The sequence below is a fragment of the Mustela lutreola genome, chromosome 14 (assembly GCF_030435805.1).
Source record: "Mustela lutreola isolate mMusLut2 chromosome 14, mMusLut2.pri, whole genome shotgun sequence".
In the NCBI taxonomy this organism is placed as follows: Eukaryota; Metazoa; Chordata; class Mammalia; order Carnivora; family Mustelidae; genus Mustela; species Mustela lutreola.
In genome coordinates, this window is record NC_081303.1 from 7,940,449 (window position 1) to 7,958,269 (window position 17,821).

A 17,821-nucleotide genomic window follows, 5' to 3' on the forward strand; every position below is an offset into this window, starting at 1 on the left:
TGTCCAGGACGAAGCCGGTGGCAATCTGCCATTGTTCTATCGCCTTCCTGATCATCCCAACACAGTAATTCGGTCTGGGAAGTAAATATACGTAGGGACCCCTTTCAAACCTGTTAGAAGAAATCTAAGACATGTGCTAATTTCTCTCTCGTATCCTTCGTTCTGTGTCTAACACTGTTGTCCGGCGAGTAGCCTATACGTCCATGGCCTTTTCCAGACCTTTTCTGGTGCCCCACACTCAGCCCCCACAGCAAAAAGTCTCCAAGATAAAAACCTGCATACACATTACCACGTTACTGTTGATCTGAAGCTGGAAAAGAGGGGCACTTAGGCTAAACCTTGCCACAGGGAGAAACTACAAGAAAATGCACTGTAAGCTCTAACTCGTAAGAACTCTGGTGGTTGTGTGTCCGGACTTCAGCTCTGCAGGAACATCTATTAAAAACAGGCTTCTTATCTATCTGCCCCCTGCCCTGGTGCTTGCCTACCCTTCCCATGACCTGAAAAAATGAAAAATTAAAAAAAAAAATGTAGTTCATGGAAGAGATAAGGAGATTTATGGGGATAAAACCATGTCGCAGTGACTTAGCCAGTTAGGAATATCCCCAAGGAAATGTTATTTAAGGTAAAGGAAGAGACATAATATGTAAATACAATGTAATCCATTTCTAGATTAATAAACCTATGTGCAACATTGAGACAGAGGATGTGCGTGGCTTCTCATAAACATCCTGACTTATTTCATCACGAGTCTGGAGTGGGAATTTTTCATGAGATGTGTGCTTTTCTAATATCTACTTGATGTGAGAACTCTGTCCATCTGGGGCACTCGTTTTTGCCAGGCTCATCATGGAACAAACCCAAACCTCCTCCACAGAGAGAGGTCTCCAGAAATGTCAACTGTACAAAATTTCACCCTGTCCACCAGCGCTCTGTACAGGATATGCCCAAGTTGCAAAGAACTCACTGAATGAAACCGTTACTCGTGTTTAGTCCCCTGGTCTAAAAAGCAAGAGGCACACCCGTGTACTTAGGATACGTTTCTCTCTACTGTCCAGCGCTCTCTTTGCTTTTCTGCCCGCCCCCTAAAAGAGAAGTTTTGTTTGTTACCTCTTACCGACATTTATTTTGACAATTTTTTTCTGAGAGCCCATCCTCGCCCTCTCCCATGATGTCCACGGCAGAAAATATCAACGCCACGAGAATGGCGAAGCAGCACACCAGGGCGAAGATCACGATACACTTCTGCTGGGACTGTCAAGAAAAAGAAGGAAAAGAGAAGTGAGAAGCAGCTTTCATTCTGGAAACTTGGGATTGGATCGATTTTCAAAACCTCTGGGAAAGGGTCACTTGCATTGCTGCCAGCGAAGGCTGCCCGCAGAGGGAAATCTTGATGCTCATTCCTCGACACAGCCTTCAACCCCCCACTCGGTAGGTCAGAACCTGCCAAATAATCCAAGTGCCGTGTCAAGACTTCTGAACTAGTTCGCTTTCCCTCTTTCTCATCAAAAGCAGTCCGGGAGATCTGGAGATCTTTTACAAGATCTTCTACCAAGTGCAGTCTGAGGTCCATGAGTGCAAATTAAAAATGAAAAGTGGCACAATAATGATTCTTTGTCCCCTGTTATTGTCACCACCTTTCATACCCTATGCAAAGTCTGTGCCCTTAAACTCTGCAGCCTCTAGCTTCTCCCACCTTGTCTTGCTCTACGGTCTTTTGTATGATGGCTTCAGGAGAGAGGATCCTGGCAGGTGAGGATGTGTTCCCAACTTGGATCAGAAATTAGATCCATCAGATGCTGGCATCTTGGGTCATGAAACTGACATGGCTCATTTTGAAACACTGAACACAGTCATAACCAACATTCACACTTTTGATACGATTTTCACTTAGAAACAGAAGCTGAGGGCACTTGGGTGGCTCCGTGCATTAAGCCTCTGCCTTCAAGCTCAGGTCATGATCCCAGGTCCTGGGATTGAGCCCCACATCAGGCTCTCTGCTCAGTGGGGAGCCTGCTCCCCCCATCCTGACTCTCTGCCTACTTGTGATCTCTCTCTCTGTGTCCAATAAATAAATAAAATCTTAAAAAAAAAATCTACATGGCTCAAAGAAGAGAAAGAACAAACTTCAATTTTACTGTTAATTTTTCAAAGTGTTGCCGAAGCTTTTGGGGATTAGTTGCAGGAGGCGAAAGGGTGACCACTGGTCAGACAGCCAGGAGAAATTCCCTAAGTGATGAGACACACATGTGTGTACACACGTATGCCCATGCTCACGCGCACACACGCACACAGACACTAGCTTTGTTGAAACCAGCTGGCTTTGCTTCTCCCGCCACTCCCCTGCCCTTTATCCCTGCAGCAGCATGATCTCCAAAGAATGGAGGAACCTCCCCAAGCTCAGGGTCCAGTTTGTCCAGGGACAGGCTCGGATGACAGATTCTAGAGAAAGAATGAAGACACCCTGTGACCAGACGCTGTCTGCTTAGATGCGTGGCTCCTTCTGAAGGCTTTGTCTTCTGACTTCCCTCCGCGGTCCCCTCCCAAGAGAAGCTTGCTCTGAGTCCCTTCCTGACCTCACTGCCTGCTTCGCTTACTTCACACCTGGGGAGGAAGTGGGGGGAAGCCCAAGCGAGACACAACCGCTGTTCGTTTCCCCGAGGCCCCCGGGATCTTTAAGACATGCACACGTTTTACTCTTCTCATCCCGAGCAACCAGCACAGGCCCAACAGAGAGAAGTGCCCAAGAAATAATGACCGTGTAAATAAAGCGAATGAATGAAAGGAACATCCCGAGGGCACACTTCTGAACAGGCAGGGTGACAGGAAAGTTCTTGGAGAATCAGATGCGGCCTTCCAGAGCATTCTCTTGCCTCCGCCATTTCCGTGACTGTGAATCCTGAGGCCTCTCCTTGTTCCTGCTCTACCTGAGCCCCAGGAGAACCCAGAGCTGTATTTACCGACTCCACCCAACTCCACAGAATAGTCTGTGCATTCTTCCTGCCCCTTTATTTTCCATCATCCTCATTAATTTTATTTTTCAGAAACAGCATAGCGAACTGGTTGAGGGCATAGACTTTGGGGGCCAGACCACTTGGATTCCTCCCCTAACTATGCCCTCGGGCAAGTTATTTAGTCTTTGTGCTTCAGATCCCTTGTCTTTCAGATGGAGAGGACAATCATGAAATAATAATAGTGACAGCCTCAGAGGGTTATGGCTGATGGTTAAGTTACATGAGATACTGTATGTGAAGTTCTTAGAACAGTATCTGAACAGACAGTACGGGATGGGTGTTTGCTGTTGTAGTATATGTGCCCTCTGGAAGCTGTCTCAAATATTCGGGAGAAACAAAGTAAAGATATGAAAAAATAAAAAACATACAGGGACTTCAGGGTGGCTCAGTGGGTTAAGCATCTGACTCCTGATTTCGGCTCAGGTCCTGATCTCAGTGTTGTGAGATGGAGACACAAGTTGGACTCTGCGCTGGGCGTAGGGTCTGCTTGAGAGTCTCCCTGCTTCTCTCCCAATCTCTCTCTGCCCCTCCCCCACCTCTCTTTCTCCTGCTCTTAAAAAAAAAAAAAGAATAAAAGAAAAACAGACAACAAAAACTATACATGTAAGAAAGAAGCAGAGTGATAGAGAGACATAGGCAGAGAAGGAGAGGGAGAGATAAGAAAGAGAGAAGGGAAATGTGAGACCAACATTGTCTAGCATAAAAGTTTTTTAAGATTTTATTTATTTAGAGAGAGAGAGAGTTGGGGGAGGCGCGGAGGGACAGAGAACATCCCAAGCAGACTCAGCACTGAGCATGGAGCCCAGCACAGGGCTCGATCACAGGACCCTGAGACCATGACCCAAGCAGAAATCAAGAATCAGATGCTCGATCACCTGAGCCATCCAGGTGCCCCTGAAATCCTGCTTAATACATGTTGATCTTCAAACATACTTCTTTTAGTTCTTTTTTTTTTTTTTAAGATTTATTTATTTATTTGAGAGAAAGAGAGTACACAAGCAGGGGTGGGGGGTGAAGCAGGAGAGGGAGAGAGAATCTGGAGCAGACTCCCCGCTGAGCACAGAGCCCAACAAGGGGCTCCATCCCAGGACCCTGAGATCATGACCTGAGCTGAAATCAAGATGAGATGCTCAACTGACCAAACCACCCAGGCGCCCTTCCCTTAGTTCCAATAAAGGGAGCGTGATAAATACATCCAGTGTGGGGGCTCGGAAGGAAATTATTTTAAATATTTTTAAAATTTTGAATGGGTTTCCTTTTGCCCTTTACTTTTTGTTTATTTTACTAATATTCATTGCTTATATAATCAGAAACTGTTTGCTATTAACTATTTAAAAAAAAATACATAATACAAAAACAGGAAATAAATCACTCCCAGTCACACGCAGACCAAACCGCCATTAGCATTTTGTTCTCGTTCTTTCCCATGTACTGTGTCTACAGATCTAACAACCTAAAGATGTTGGTGTCATGCTATATATAATTTAGCATTCCCCTTTTTGCACTTGATGATGCTTTAAGGTCATTAAATATTCTTCTAAAGCAGAGTTTCACATTGTTGCATCACATTCCATTGTGTGGCTATGTCGCCGTCTCCTTTAGTCCAAGAACTTTTTTTAAAAAGCCACTCGTTTAACAACACCAAAAATAATTAAACATTTTTATCATTTTACCTTATGTCCCTAAATGTTATAAACAGAAATGAACAAAAAGCTTTTAGAGAGGTTTAAAACAATGCAATCGTAACACATTAATCTAGTCCAGAAGAGACTTTAACCTAGGATGATATAATTAAACATTATCTCAGAAAGAATCCTGAAGAGAGCAGCATAAAGATATCATGTCAGGTACATTAATGGGTACTTAATGAATAAATCCTAATGAATACTAAATACTTCATCCACAACAATATTGATCTGTTTCCCTTTCTTCTGAATTTTACAATGAAACAGTCAGTAAGAGCTCTAGTTAATTTGTGTGCTACTGGAAGTACTTTGATGTAGTAACCCTCACAAATTTCTATTAACGTCTATTCATTTAATTCTATATTATCTTAGTCTATTAATATGAACTGACCTAGTTATTTTCATTTTAATTCATCAAAGAAGAGAAATGCAGACTCTGATATTCATTTTTAAATGTCTCCTTGAAAGAATGTACTAGAAAATTACAAGGTCAGACAACTACTTTCCTTTCTTTTCCACCTCATCAAAAATGAACGATTCTGTGCAAAGGACAGTCTAAGAGCCTCACAAATGAGACCAGATTCCAGGTTCCCAAGACACTTATTCATTTTCAAATCCTTAACAGATCATTTCAGATCATTCAGGAATCAATTTGAAACATACTCTTCTGTTTTTATTGAATAGAATCAAACTATGGAAAGTTTTAAGGAGAACCCATTAACATGATTACAACCTCAATTCCACTAATGAGCTCAACCATTAAAAGAAAACAAAACTTGGAATGCTATTATCCAGGATCAGTCTGTACTTTTCTTTTCTTTTCTTTTTTTAAAGATTTTATTTATTTATTTGTCAGAGAGAGAGGAGCAAGAGTCAGCACAGGCAGACAGAGTGGCAGGCAGAGGCAGAAGGAGAAGCAGGCTCCCTGCCAAGCAAGGAGCCCGATGTGGGACCCAATCCCAGGATGCTGGGATCATGACCTGAGCTGAAGGCAGCTGCTTAAACAACTGAGCCACCCAGGTGTCCCCAGTCTGTACTTTTCATAGGAGTGTGTACTCAAAGAGTTTTGAAAAGAATTGCTTGCTTGGTCAAGAAATAAATCCCATTATGCTAATGCCAAAAAATAGTTAAATAACATATCCTTATCAAATAAATTTCACCTTAATACAGAAAAAGAGGTATATGACCTCTAAATGGTAAAGAGTATTAAATTTGAAACTTGGAAGTACTATCTATTCCAACCTGAGCTTTTATACCATTTGATATACTCTTAAAAGGAATTTACACCTATGTGCCTAGCGGTAAAATATACATTTGCAAAGATTAACCATAAATTAAAATTATTCATATTATTTTTCATTTATTTACCATGAAAATATTTTTTAACAAAATCAAGGCAAAGTCTTAAAAATAACCATTTTTGTGTGTGCAGCTTTTTTTGTTAAGATTTATTTATTTGACAAAGAGAGATCACAAATAGGCGGAGAGGCAGGCAGAGAAGGGGAAGTAGGCTCCCTGCTGAGCAGAGAGCCTGATGTGGGGCTCCATCACAGGACCCTGAAATCATGACCCGAGATGAAGGCAGAGGCTTAACCCACTGAGCCACCCAAGCGCCCCTGTGTGCAGCTTTTAATACCTATAGAGCTGGAAGTTCTAGTACGGTTATTCTCCATGTGAAAGACATCAAAATTAGGACTCAAAGACATTGGGTTACTGTCCAATGTGACCCAAACAGTTGGAGACAGCCCAGGGATTTAACTTAGGTCTCTGAAACTGAAATCTCTAGACCTAGTCTATAGATCCAAACTTTTTCCTTTTCTGGTTTTCTTTTCTTGACTTCATTTTCTACTTAATTTTTGCTATGATTATTTTATTAGTTTTATTATTAGTTTTTAGTTAACCAATACCTACCTGGCCCATTAATGAGGAAATGAATATTGAACATTCGGCTCTAACCTGTGGAGACAGGGCATTCTTGGGCCTTTAGAACTTTCTTATGATTCTAAATGCGTTCCTAGCTTGAATTCCTAGACATGTTCCCAGAAAAAAAGTAGGTCACCCAGAAGATTCATAGGAATCTTAGCTGATAGTTCATCAATCTCCAGAATAATGACCACATTCTGGATCCTCGTAGAAAATCTAGACTATAAATAACTTAAGAGCTTTGCTTAGAAAATCCTTTTACAAGAATTATTACTTCACTTTCCACATTTATTTTGATGTTCTATTTTCAAAATATTCTTATATTTTGAATTCTATTTTAGAATTTTTCTCTTCTTGTTCTGTACCCTCTCCCTGAAAGACGCTAATTGATTCCCAAATCTTCACTGGCTCTATATACTGATAACTCCCAAGAGTATATCACCAGCTTAGAGGACTTGCTGGGCATCACATCCATACTGAATGAGTTTCTCTGGAAGAGTTTACCAATCTAAGTCTACCAGTCTATGTTGAGAAGACAAAGTGGGGATTTTATTTTATTTTTTTAAAAAGATTTTATTTATTTATTTGACAGACAGAGATCACAAGTAGGCAGAGAGGCAGGCAGAGAGAGAGAGAGAGAGAGAGGGAAGCAGGCTTCCTGCGGAGCAGGGAGCCCGATGCGGGGCTCGATCCCAGGACCCTGAGATCATGACCCGAGCCGAAGGCAGCAGCCCAAACCACTGAGCCACCCAGGCGCCCCCAAAGTGGGGATTTGAGAAAGGCCAGGTCAGTTATAGTTGACAGGACAGAGTAGTAGAGAGAGGAAACTTATATAGGGAAAGAGCTGGGGAAATCTTCAGAGTCTCCTGAATCCTCAGTGAGGTACTGATAAGTAGGTGCATATAAGAAAATTGTCTGAAGTCAGGAAAAAGAACCACCTGAAAGGAGAAGATGAAGCAATCCCCACCCGAATACACAGGACCAGGAAAAGTTGGTGTTCCCGCTATCTGGAGTGCTAAAATCTCAATACATGGGGCATCAAGTAATCAGAAGGATACTCTATCTAAAATATGGAAATCACAAAAATAAGCCCTAGACTCAAGGCTGCTCTCCTACCTAAAAAAGCATAAAAGCAAACCTTAAAAAACTTTAAGAATATTTTTTAAATATACGGTCATATTCACCACACAGCAAAATCAAAAATCACCATGTCCAGCATCCAGTAAAAAATTTCCAGACATGCAAGGAAACAAAAAACCACAATCCCAAGTGAGGTGAAAACTCAGTCAACTGAAATCAACTCAGAAAGGAGTGGAGCGGTGATTAAATTAGTAGATGCAGGTGTTAAAACAAATACTACTATATTTCAAATGTTCGAGAAAATAAGTATGTTAAAGAGACATAAAGAAGACATAAGTAAAGGCGCACTTCAAAATTCTGGGGATGTGAAATATACTGGATAGGATTAAGAGCATATTAAACACAACATAAAAACAGTTTAGTGAACTCTATGAAAACAGAAAAAAATGTAGAAAAACTTGAACAGTACATCAGTGAGCTATGAGACAACTCAAGCAGCCTAATATACATGTTCTTGGAGTCTCCAAAGGAGAGGAAGGTACAAAAAAATTTTTGAAAAATATAAAGGCCAAAAATTATTCAAATTTGTTGAAGATAAAATAAAGTTGCTTCTGAATGATAAAAGGATAAATTCATCAAAAAGACATAATAATAATAAACTTTTATGCACCTAATAAAAGGCCCTCAAAATGCATAAAACAAAGGTTCACAGAAATATAGAGAGAAATGAACAAATCTTCAACTACTCCATGATGTCAAAATGCTTCCCTCATTAACTGATAGAATAAACATTCAGGGAGGAATTTTAAATAGAATAAAAATAAAAATAGAATATATGAAAATACATGAGATGCAGCAAAATAAATGCTTTAGGGAAATATATACCATTTAATGTATATTTGAAAATAAATAAGGCCTTAAATGATCTAAACTTCTACCTTAAAAACGTAGAAAGAGAAAAGGGCAAGCTAAACTCAAAATAGGCAGAGGAATGATAAAGAGCAGAACTCAATAAAAGAGAAAACAGAAAACAATACAAAAAATTTTAAATCAAAGTCTGGTTCTTTGAAAAGATCAATAAATTGATAAACTTTCAGCCATACATATACAAATGGATAAGGAGGATGTGGTCCATATACACTATGGAGTATGATGCCTCCATCAGAAAGGATGAATACCCAACTTTTGTAGCAACATGGACGGGACTGGAAGAAATTATGCTGAGTGAAATAAGTCAAGCAGAGAGAGTCAATTATTATATGGTTTCACTTATTTGTGGAGCATAAGAAATAATACAGAGGACATGGGGAGAGGGAGAGAAGAAGGGAATTGAGGGAAATTGGAGGGGGAGATGAACCATGAGAGACTATGGACTCTGAAAAACAATCTGAGGGTTTTGAAGGGGCGGGGGGTGGAAGGTTGGGGAGCCTGGTGGTGGGTATTATGGAGGGCACGGATTGCATGGAACATTGGGTGTGGTGCATAAACAATGAATTCTAGTATACTGAAAAGTAATTAAATTTAAAAAATGAATTAAAAAAAAGGAAAGACACAAATTATAAATATCTCTGTGAAACATAGGACACCACCATGGATGACACAAAAAATAAAAGGATAAGGGAATAATATGAGTAAATTCATGCCAAGAAATTCAGTGTAAATAAAATGAACACATTTTTATCGGATAAAAATTACTAAAGTTCACTCAAAAAGAAATAGATAACCTTAATGTGTTAAATTAATGTGTTAATGTGTGTTAACCTTAATGTGTGTTAACCTTAATGTGTTAATTTAAAAAAATAAATTTTTAGTTAAAAAACCTTCCCATGGAGAAAACTCAAGGCTTCAATGGCATCATTGGTAAATTATGCCAAACATCTGAGAAATAGTAATAACAATAACACAAAATACCAAAGAGAGGGAAAAACCTCCCAACTCACTCTATGAGGGCAACATTACCCTGACACAAATACCTGATAGAGACTTTAAAAAAATGTTTTGTCCTGCTGTTTAACAAGGCACTACCTAGAAATCAAGACACTACATCCATTTTGCAGTTAATTAATACCTACTCTGTGCAAAAAAAAAAAAGTGCAGGGGACTTCAGATCTCTATTATTTCAACTTGCCTTTAACTGAAAGATTAATCATCAGCTCCACAGTCTGCTTATTGGTTTTTTCATGCCTGCTAGAGTTCTCCCAGTGGCACTTAACCACATTCCTCTTTGAGGAAATCCTCGCTATTTTTACCAGACCAATAAGGGTAAATTATTTCTTTAGCAGTCCAGGTTGTCCTTTCCTTTTTCAAGACATGCAAATTCATTGTTGGACCACGCATTTGTTCGTTTTCTACCTTTCGGTCTCTCTCACTAAATTGAGCTCCTGGAATTCTAGGATCTTGTCTGGATCCATAATGCTTGGCATCTTGGAAAAAAAAAAAGAGAAAGAGTTGTGGGGCTGGCTCAGTGAGTGGACTCATTGAGCATCTGACTCTTGGTTTCAGCTCACATTATAAACTCAGGGTCTTGGGATCTAGCCCTGCAGTGGGTTCTGAGCTCAACAGGGAGACTGCTTGAGGATTCTCTCTCTCCCTCTCTCTCTGCTTGGGTGGGCACAAGCGTGTGCTCTCTCTTTCTCTTAAATAAATAAATAAATCCTTAAAATAAACAAATAAACAAAAAAATAAATCTTAAAAAAAAAAATCATGCCTGGGAAACATGTTCAATAAATACGTGTTGAATGAGTGATGAATAAGTGAATAAAGGTAAAACATGGCAAGAGTTATACAATGAAAATGACAATTTTTGTGTTTTACAGCCTTTGTTATTTATTTCCTCCCTAGAAGTGTTTCCATTGATTCCTATCACAGAAGCACATTTATTTGTAAATTAAAAACATGCAAAAAATTAAGTACTATATTAAGTACTATAAGCTCAAAATTAGCCTAACAAAGAGGATAACTTGCAGAATAGAGAGCACCTTATCCAGAATAGCAAGACAGAGAATAAAAATTCAAGTCTGAATCAACTGAACACAGGAAACGGCTCCCAATCTTACATAAATTCTTACAGGTGATAAATAGATATCTAATAATAATAATTCTATAATAGTGCTTGACAAACAAATGGGATCACCGATGGATAAGAAATTGTAAAGATTTACTCTAAATTAGATAAACCAAGGAGATCAAAACCCAAGACATATAGAGGAAAACACAAACTGTTATAAAGGAGAGCTCCAAGTATAGAGGTAACACAGAAAGATCTAGAAGAAACTGGAATGGCTGACAGTGATTAGTTGGGATATGTTTCGGAGCAGGCTTGCCAGTCAATCCTTCCCACTACTGCTTTCTTCTTCGGAAGTGTCATACGCAAGATAAGCCAGGAACAGGGCGATTTTCTCAGAGAGCTAAGATTCCCAGGAGGAAACTATAAGGCAAGCTCCGTAGCTGGGCAGCATCTGCAGCCCGTCCTGTAAGACCTGGGGACAAACCACTGTGCTCAGCCACCACCCACAGACATGCAAACAGGAAGTGCCAAGTACAGAAGTGGACAGACAATTAAATGTCTCCAAGAGTTTGAGGGAAAACAAAACTATGAGAGAGATAGTTAACTCAACCCAGGCAACAAATTCTGGAGAAAAACAAATGACACATCTGGGCCTTTAAAAGCAGGATAACCCAAGTTTTCAGGAAGATGTCGGGATCAATTGCACCTGTGAAACATCAGGAGAGATTATTAAGAAAGATGAGCCAAAAGAGATCTTGAAAATGACAGACCTCGATTCATGGGCTGAATATCAAAACAGATACAGGTGAAGAGCAAATTCACACACTTAGTTAAGTCAAAGGATTCTCCCACAATGCAACACAAAAGAACAGAATCCTAACACCTGTGGGAGAAAACTCAATAGAAACAGAACGAACCTAGAAAACCAGGATCTATCAGATCCCTGTTCCTAAGCAAGAGAAGAGTGAGAACACAGGACTCTAAATAATCAAAGAAACAGAGAAAGAAGAAACTTTAATAGCTAAAAACGCATGTTTTCCAAGTAAGTACATTTGTTTTGTACCTGCGTTTGGCAATCGTTCAAAAGATTGACAACTCCACTTGGCAAGGACTGGGGAAAATGAGTGTTTGTCTGAGAAAATTCTGGCAGAGCTTGTCTGGATGGCAATTTGGCAGTTTTTATCATGATCTTTATCAGAATTTTAAATGTGCATATCCTTCAGCTCCTCAATTTTACTTCCAACACTCAATTTTATGGAAATGTTTACTCAAGTGCACGAAGATACAAGACTGCGATGCCATTGTGGGGGCGGGGATCTAGGAAAAATTATCTAACTATCCACAAACAGAAGAATTGAGAGAGTCAAAAAGAGTCCTTCTGCAGAATACTGTACCCACTATATGTTTGGAAACGAGGGAAAAGTCTCAAGGGACTCACCCCAAAACTCTTGGAAGTCATGTTCTGTTGGGAAGGGAGAGGTTTTATGAGGTTGGGGGCACTGCAGTGTTTGGGATGTTCATGGTTTACTCTATATTTTTCTGTATTATTTATAACATTTCGTATGAGCTCTCATCCAAATCATTTCTCACAGCAATGAGGAAGAAAGCTGTCCATTCTTGGACTATGTCCACCCCAAGGCAAGTTATTTATCTTCAGCTTAGCTTTCCTAAGACACAAGTGAGCAACACCAGCCACTGTCCATGGGTAGTCTATATTTACTCGAAGTCCTCCATATTATTAAGCAGGGAATAGGTATAATCCCAAGTTTCACAAATTGCAGAGGATAACAGGACAATTCTGGAGAATATTTGAGCATAGAGAATACATGGAGACCCTCTAGTTCAACCCTTCATTGTATCATTTTCCAGGTAAGAAAATGCTAGGGGTAAGAGGTGATGACCCAATGTGCCCTCCTCTCTCTGCCAGCATTTGGCCAATTGAATGACAGACCAGCAAATGCAAAGAACAAGAGTTTGCAAAAATGACAAAAAGAAGGCACTGGAAGGCTGTGATTTGAGGGTAGGCATGTCTGGCACACCTGACGGGGGTTGTGGGGGTTTAGGAGAAAGGAGGTCCTTGAGAAGTCAGTGAACCTCTTCTATTCCTTTCCTCCTGCTTGCAGTTGCTGGTGGCATTAGAAAAGAGGAGCAAAATGTGTTTACTTCGGTTTAAAAATAGGTAGGGAACATCTAACATGTGTTATATGCTATCCAAACACTGGCGATGCAGAAAGTAGGCTCTTAAGGAGGTCTGTGCCCTTCAGGAACTCACATTTGAGGGCTGTGGGTGTGCTGCAGAGGACAGACAGTGGAGGACAACACAGTGTGAAGCACGGTGTCCCGATGGACAGAGAGCGAGGAGGGACTAGGATGGTGACCACCCCATTGGAGAAGACTGATCCTGGTGTCACCATGTCCCCTGCCATGCATGCTTAATTCCTTAGAATAGGGAAGCAGGGATTTCCTCTGTACTCACCATAAAGCAAAATGAGTTGTTCTGGAAAGCAGTGAGCGAACAAGAACACGCTGTCAGAGTCAACATGGAGCAGCCAACATGTCCCAGCGGAAATTTTGTGTTTTCCCCTCCCTCTGTTTGCCTCCATTACAGATAATGGTGAATGAAAAATGACAACCAATTATCAGCTGGTCTTTGATAAGCTGAGGGCTATTTTGGTGACTTGTATCCTACACTCTGCTTCAATGAGCTGAAAAAAATTTGAATCTTTTAATCTATCAAAATAAATCCAAGCCCTTCCAATGTACTGTGACCTGAAGTGGTCTGAAGACCACGGGTTAAGACTTTTGTTTCTTGGGGTACCTGGGTGGCTCAGTCGTTAAGCAGCTGCCTTCAGCTCAGGTCATGATCCTGGGGTCCTGGGATCGAGCCCCGTGTCGGGCTCCCTGCTCGTTGGGAAGCCTGCTTCTCCTCTCACACTCCCCCTACTCCTGGTCACTCTCTAGCTGTGTCTCTCTGTGTCAAATAAATAAATAAAATCTTAAAAAAAAAAAAGACTTTTGTTTCTTGTCTACATTATTTGATCCTGATTGCTGTAAAGGACGATACTTTATCTAGATAGATGAAAAAAACATGGTGGACAAAACTCAAACATCTATTTTTTTTAAACTTTTTTTTTTTTAAGATTTTATTTATTTATTTATTTGACACAGAGAGAGAGAGAGATCACAAGTAGGCCGAGAGGCAGACGGGGGGGAGGGGGAAGCAGGCTCCCCGCTGAGCAAAGAGCCCTATGTAGGACTCAATCCCAGGACCCTGAGATCATGACCTGAGCCGAAGGCAGAGGCTTAACCCACTGAGCCACCCTGGCGCCCCTATACTTAATTTTTTAAAAAAGATTTTATTTATTTATTTGAGAGGGAGAGCAAGTGAGAGCCCAAGAGCACAGGGTAGGAGAAGCAGACTTCCTACTGAGCAGGGAGCCCAATGTGGGGCTTGATCCCAAGATGCAGGGATCATGACCTGAGCCAAAGGCAGACACTTAACCAACTGAGCCATTCAAGTACCACAATAATCTATATTTTAAGCTAATTCAAAGTCAGAAAAAAGTCAGGTTTGACTTTGGGTATAAGAGTGACAAGATTTATCTTTGGTTCTGCCAATGTTTAGTTTCCTTCTTATTTGAAAAAGGAACACACACACACACACAGAGTGCATTCACACAAACACCCTTGTACACACATGCGTACACATGCATGTACACACACACACACATCTATAAAAGGTGTGGTTAGGGAATCTTACAGTGGGAGTGGGAGGGAACTTAAAGGCATCCAACCCAACCAGCCACTCAGTGCAAGGATTTCACCTCAGCACCAAATGACCCACCACAATATCCTCTTCTGCTTGGTCACTTTGAGCTAGCAAAAGCTCACTGCTTAATGAGTCAGCACTAATTAGTTCAAAGTCCTTATTTATATGGTAAGACATATGAAGAACAGAAACCCATCTTAAACCACCATGACTGAACACCCACCCAGACCCCTTTCCTTCTGTCCTGGTTCCTAATTCCCTTATGGCTCTTCTTCCTGCTCTTCCTCCCAATCCCTCATCTCTATCCGTCTTTGTCTCTCGTTTTGGAGCGCCTTTGGTCCCTTATCCCTTCACTGCCTTCCAACCCTGTCACCATTCCTGCTCTGCTGCAAATCTGCCAATACTCCCTGAGTCCCGATGTCCGCCTGGTCTTCTGCTCCCGCTCCCAACCACTTCCAAGCTGATGTGGCCTCTTGCATACACAGAAAATCCATCTGTCCTGACTGCAAAGGGTCCACAAAAATGATAATGTCCCAAGGCAACGGATAAGAAAATACAGTTTTCTAGTAGAGACAACTGAGGTCACTAGTAGTAGAAGGGGGAGGGGTGGGAGTTCAACATTTTAATTGACATTTTTAAAATACACTTTTTAAAGATTTTATTTATGTATTTGACACAGAGGGAGATCACAAGTAGGCAGAGAGAGGGGGGGAAGCAAGCTCCCTGCTGAGCAAAGAGCCCAATGCTGGGCTTCATCCCAGGACCCTGAGATCACGACCTGAGCCGAAGGCAGAGGCTTAACCCACTGTGCCACCCAGGCACCCCTTTAGTTGACATTTTAACAGAATTCAAATCTTAGCTCATTAACAGCATTTAAGAAGAATGCCACTTACTGCTTTTATATGTGCCAACATTCCCCTTCTCCTCACCATTAATCTATCAGCCCCCCTTCTTCAAAGATTCAAGTAGAAGCTCATCCCAAGTCATGTACACGGCACACTATATCCACACAGGACAGGGCGCTATAAGAACACTGCTTTGTGAGTGGGCAGACTAGAAGACCATCTGCACAATGCCCCGTGCTGAACCACAGGACAGTCACCCCCTGCAAGGACAGTACTGCTGACCGTGCTCTCAGGCTGAGAGGGAGCTGAGGGATCTTCGCTCGGCTCATTGATAGGAACTGCTCTTTTTCAGTCCTTCGTGCTCCCCACCACAACCTACTTATTATCCCTCAAAAGCAATATAAACTATCTTCCAGATGCCTAAGCCACAAAATAAATTATCAAAAGATTGTGGAACAGGGAAGAGAAGAGTAAGCATACTTTTCATGTTTCTTCTTTCTTTCCTTAATGCAACACACCTTCAATTTCTCCATTCATCAGAGCCTGGCCTGGGTTCTACTTCCTTTCGAAGGTTCCATGAACCGAACAGCAATAACTAGCACCTGTTTGCATACACATCCGTCATTCTGTTCTCTCTCCCTCCCTCTCTCTCTTTTTTACTGATGCCCTCCCTTAAAGGCAATGTTCAGAGCTGCCTAACCATCCAGTCTCCCCTCCCAAGCACATCCAGGCCCTTCCCTGAGTCTGCAGGCAGTGGAATCAGGCCAGAGGTCTGTCTTGGGCTGTTTCTGAGCAGAGGGAATGGAATCACTTTGGCACATGTATGTCAAGGTGCCTCTGTGAGGTCAACTGTGTTGTTCACCTAAGTGTAAAGGATCTGCAATCTTCTGTGATGTGGGTCCTAGATTGAGAAGCTGCATTATAATCTTCCACGTGGTCTAAGTAGCCTACCTTGTACAGCAAGACATCAATCAGGAATTTCATCAGTGCTTGCCTCACAGAGGAGAGTCTAATTCTTTAATAGTAAACACAGCTTCTTCCCACAAAAGCATCTGAGAAAGGCTGCTTTGTCTTTCAGGTTGAGCAATAGAATCTCATAGTCTAGATTAGGGACATGATCCCAGTCCCAGGACACCTCACATAGGGGGCTTGATATCTTGAGATACAAACAATTATTAGAGAATATTATGAAAAATTACATGCCAATGAGCTGGACAGCCTGAAACAGATAAATTCCTAGAAATATACAAACTACCAAAACTGAAGCAGGAAGAAATAGAAAATTTGAACAGACCCATATTCAGCAAAGAAATGGAATCAGTAATCAAATATCTCTCAACAAACTTAAGTCCAGGGACAGATGGTCTCCCAGAATTCTAATAAACATTAAAGAAGAGTTAATTTCTATTCTTCTCAAACTATTCCAAAAAGTAGAAATGGAAGGAACACTTCCAAACTCATTCTATGAAGCCAGCTTTACCTTGATTCTAAAATCAAAGACCACTAAAAAGAAGATTTATAGACCGATCAATATCCCTCATGAACATGAATGCAAAAATTCTCAATAAGACACTAGCAGATAGAATCCAACAGTACACTAAAAGAATTATTCACCACAATCAAGTGGGATTTATTCCTGGGCTGCAGGGGTGGTTCAATATTTGCAAATCAGTCAACATGAAACACCGCATTAATAAAAGAAAGGACAAGAACCATATGATCCTCTCAATGGATGCAGAGAAATCTTTTGACAGAGTACAACATCCATTCTAGATAAAAACCATCCAAAAAGAGGTATAGATGGAACGTATTTCAACCTCGTAAAGGCCATACATGAAAGAGCCACAGCTAATATCATCCCCAACAGGGAAAAACTGAGAGCTTTTCCTCTACAGTCAGGAACAAGACAGCGATGTCCACTCTCCCCATCACTATGCAGGGTAATTCTTAGCCTCGGCAATCACACAACAAAAGGAAACAAAAGGCATCCAACTCAGGAAGGAAGAAGTCAAATTTTCACTATTTGAAGATGACTTGTTACTCTGTGTAGAAAACCTGAAAGCCAAAATACTGTTATTACTGATACATGAACTCAACAAGTTGCAAGACACAAAATCAATGTACATAAATCTTTTGCACTTGAAGCAGCAGAAAAAGAAATCAAGGAATCAATTCCATTTATGATTTACAATGACCAAAACCATTTAAGATACCTAGGAATAAGCCTAGCCAGAGCACAGAAAGATCTGTATTCTGAAAAGTATAGAACACTTATGAAAGAAATTAAACAGGGCACAGAGATAAGGGAAAACATTCCATGTTCATGGATTGGAAGAACCAATATTGTGAAAATGTCTATCATACCCAAAGTATTTTGTAATGTAAGTAATACATTAAATGTATACCCATCTATACATTTAATGCAATCCTTTCAAAATACCAATAGCATTTTTCACAGACCTAGAACAAACAATCTCAAAATTTGTATGGAACCACAA

General features: G+C 40.7%; 1 protein-coding gene across 4 annotated transcripts in view; it reads right to left on the reverse strand.

Annotated features, from left to right (window-relative positions):
• The window catches only part of PLD5 (phospholipase D family member 5), a 396,874-nt gene that overhangs the window by 249,593 nt on the left and 129,460 nt on the right, over positions 1–17,821 (reverse strand). For 3 of the 4 annotated variants that reach the window (XM_059144973.1, XM_059144974.1, XM_059144975.1), the window contains exon 2: positions 1,118–1,254. In XM_059144973.1, coding sequence (XP_059000956.1) covers positions 1,118–1,254 — 137 coding nt within the window. Of the gene's footprint in view, positions 1–1,110; positions 1,255–17,821 lie in introns of all 4 variants that reach the window. The other variant, XM_059144976.1, reaches the window with a different exon arrangement.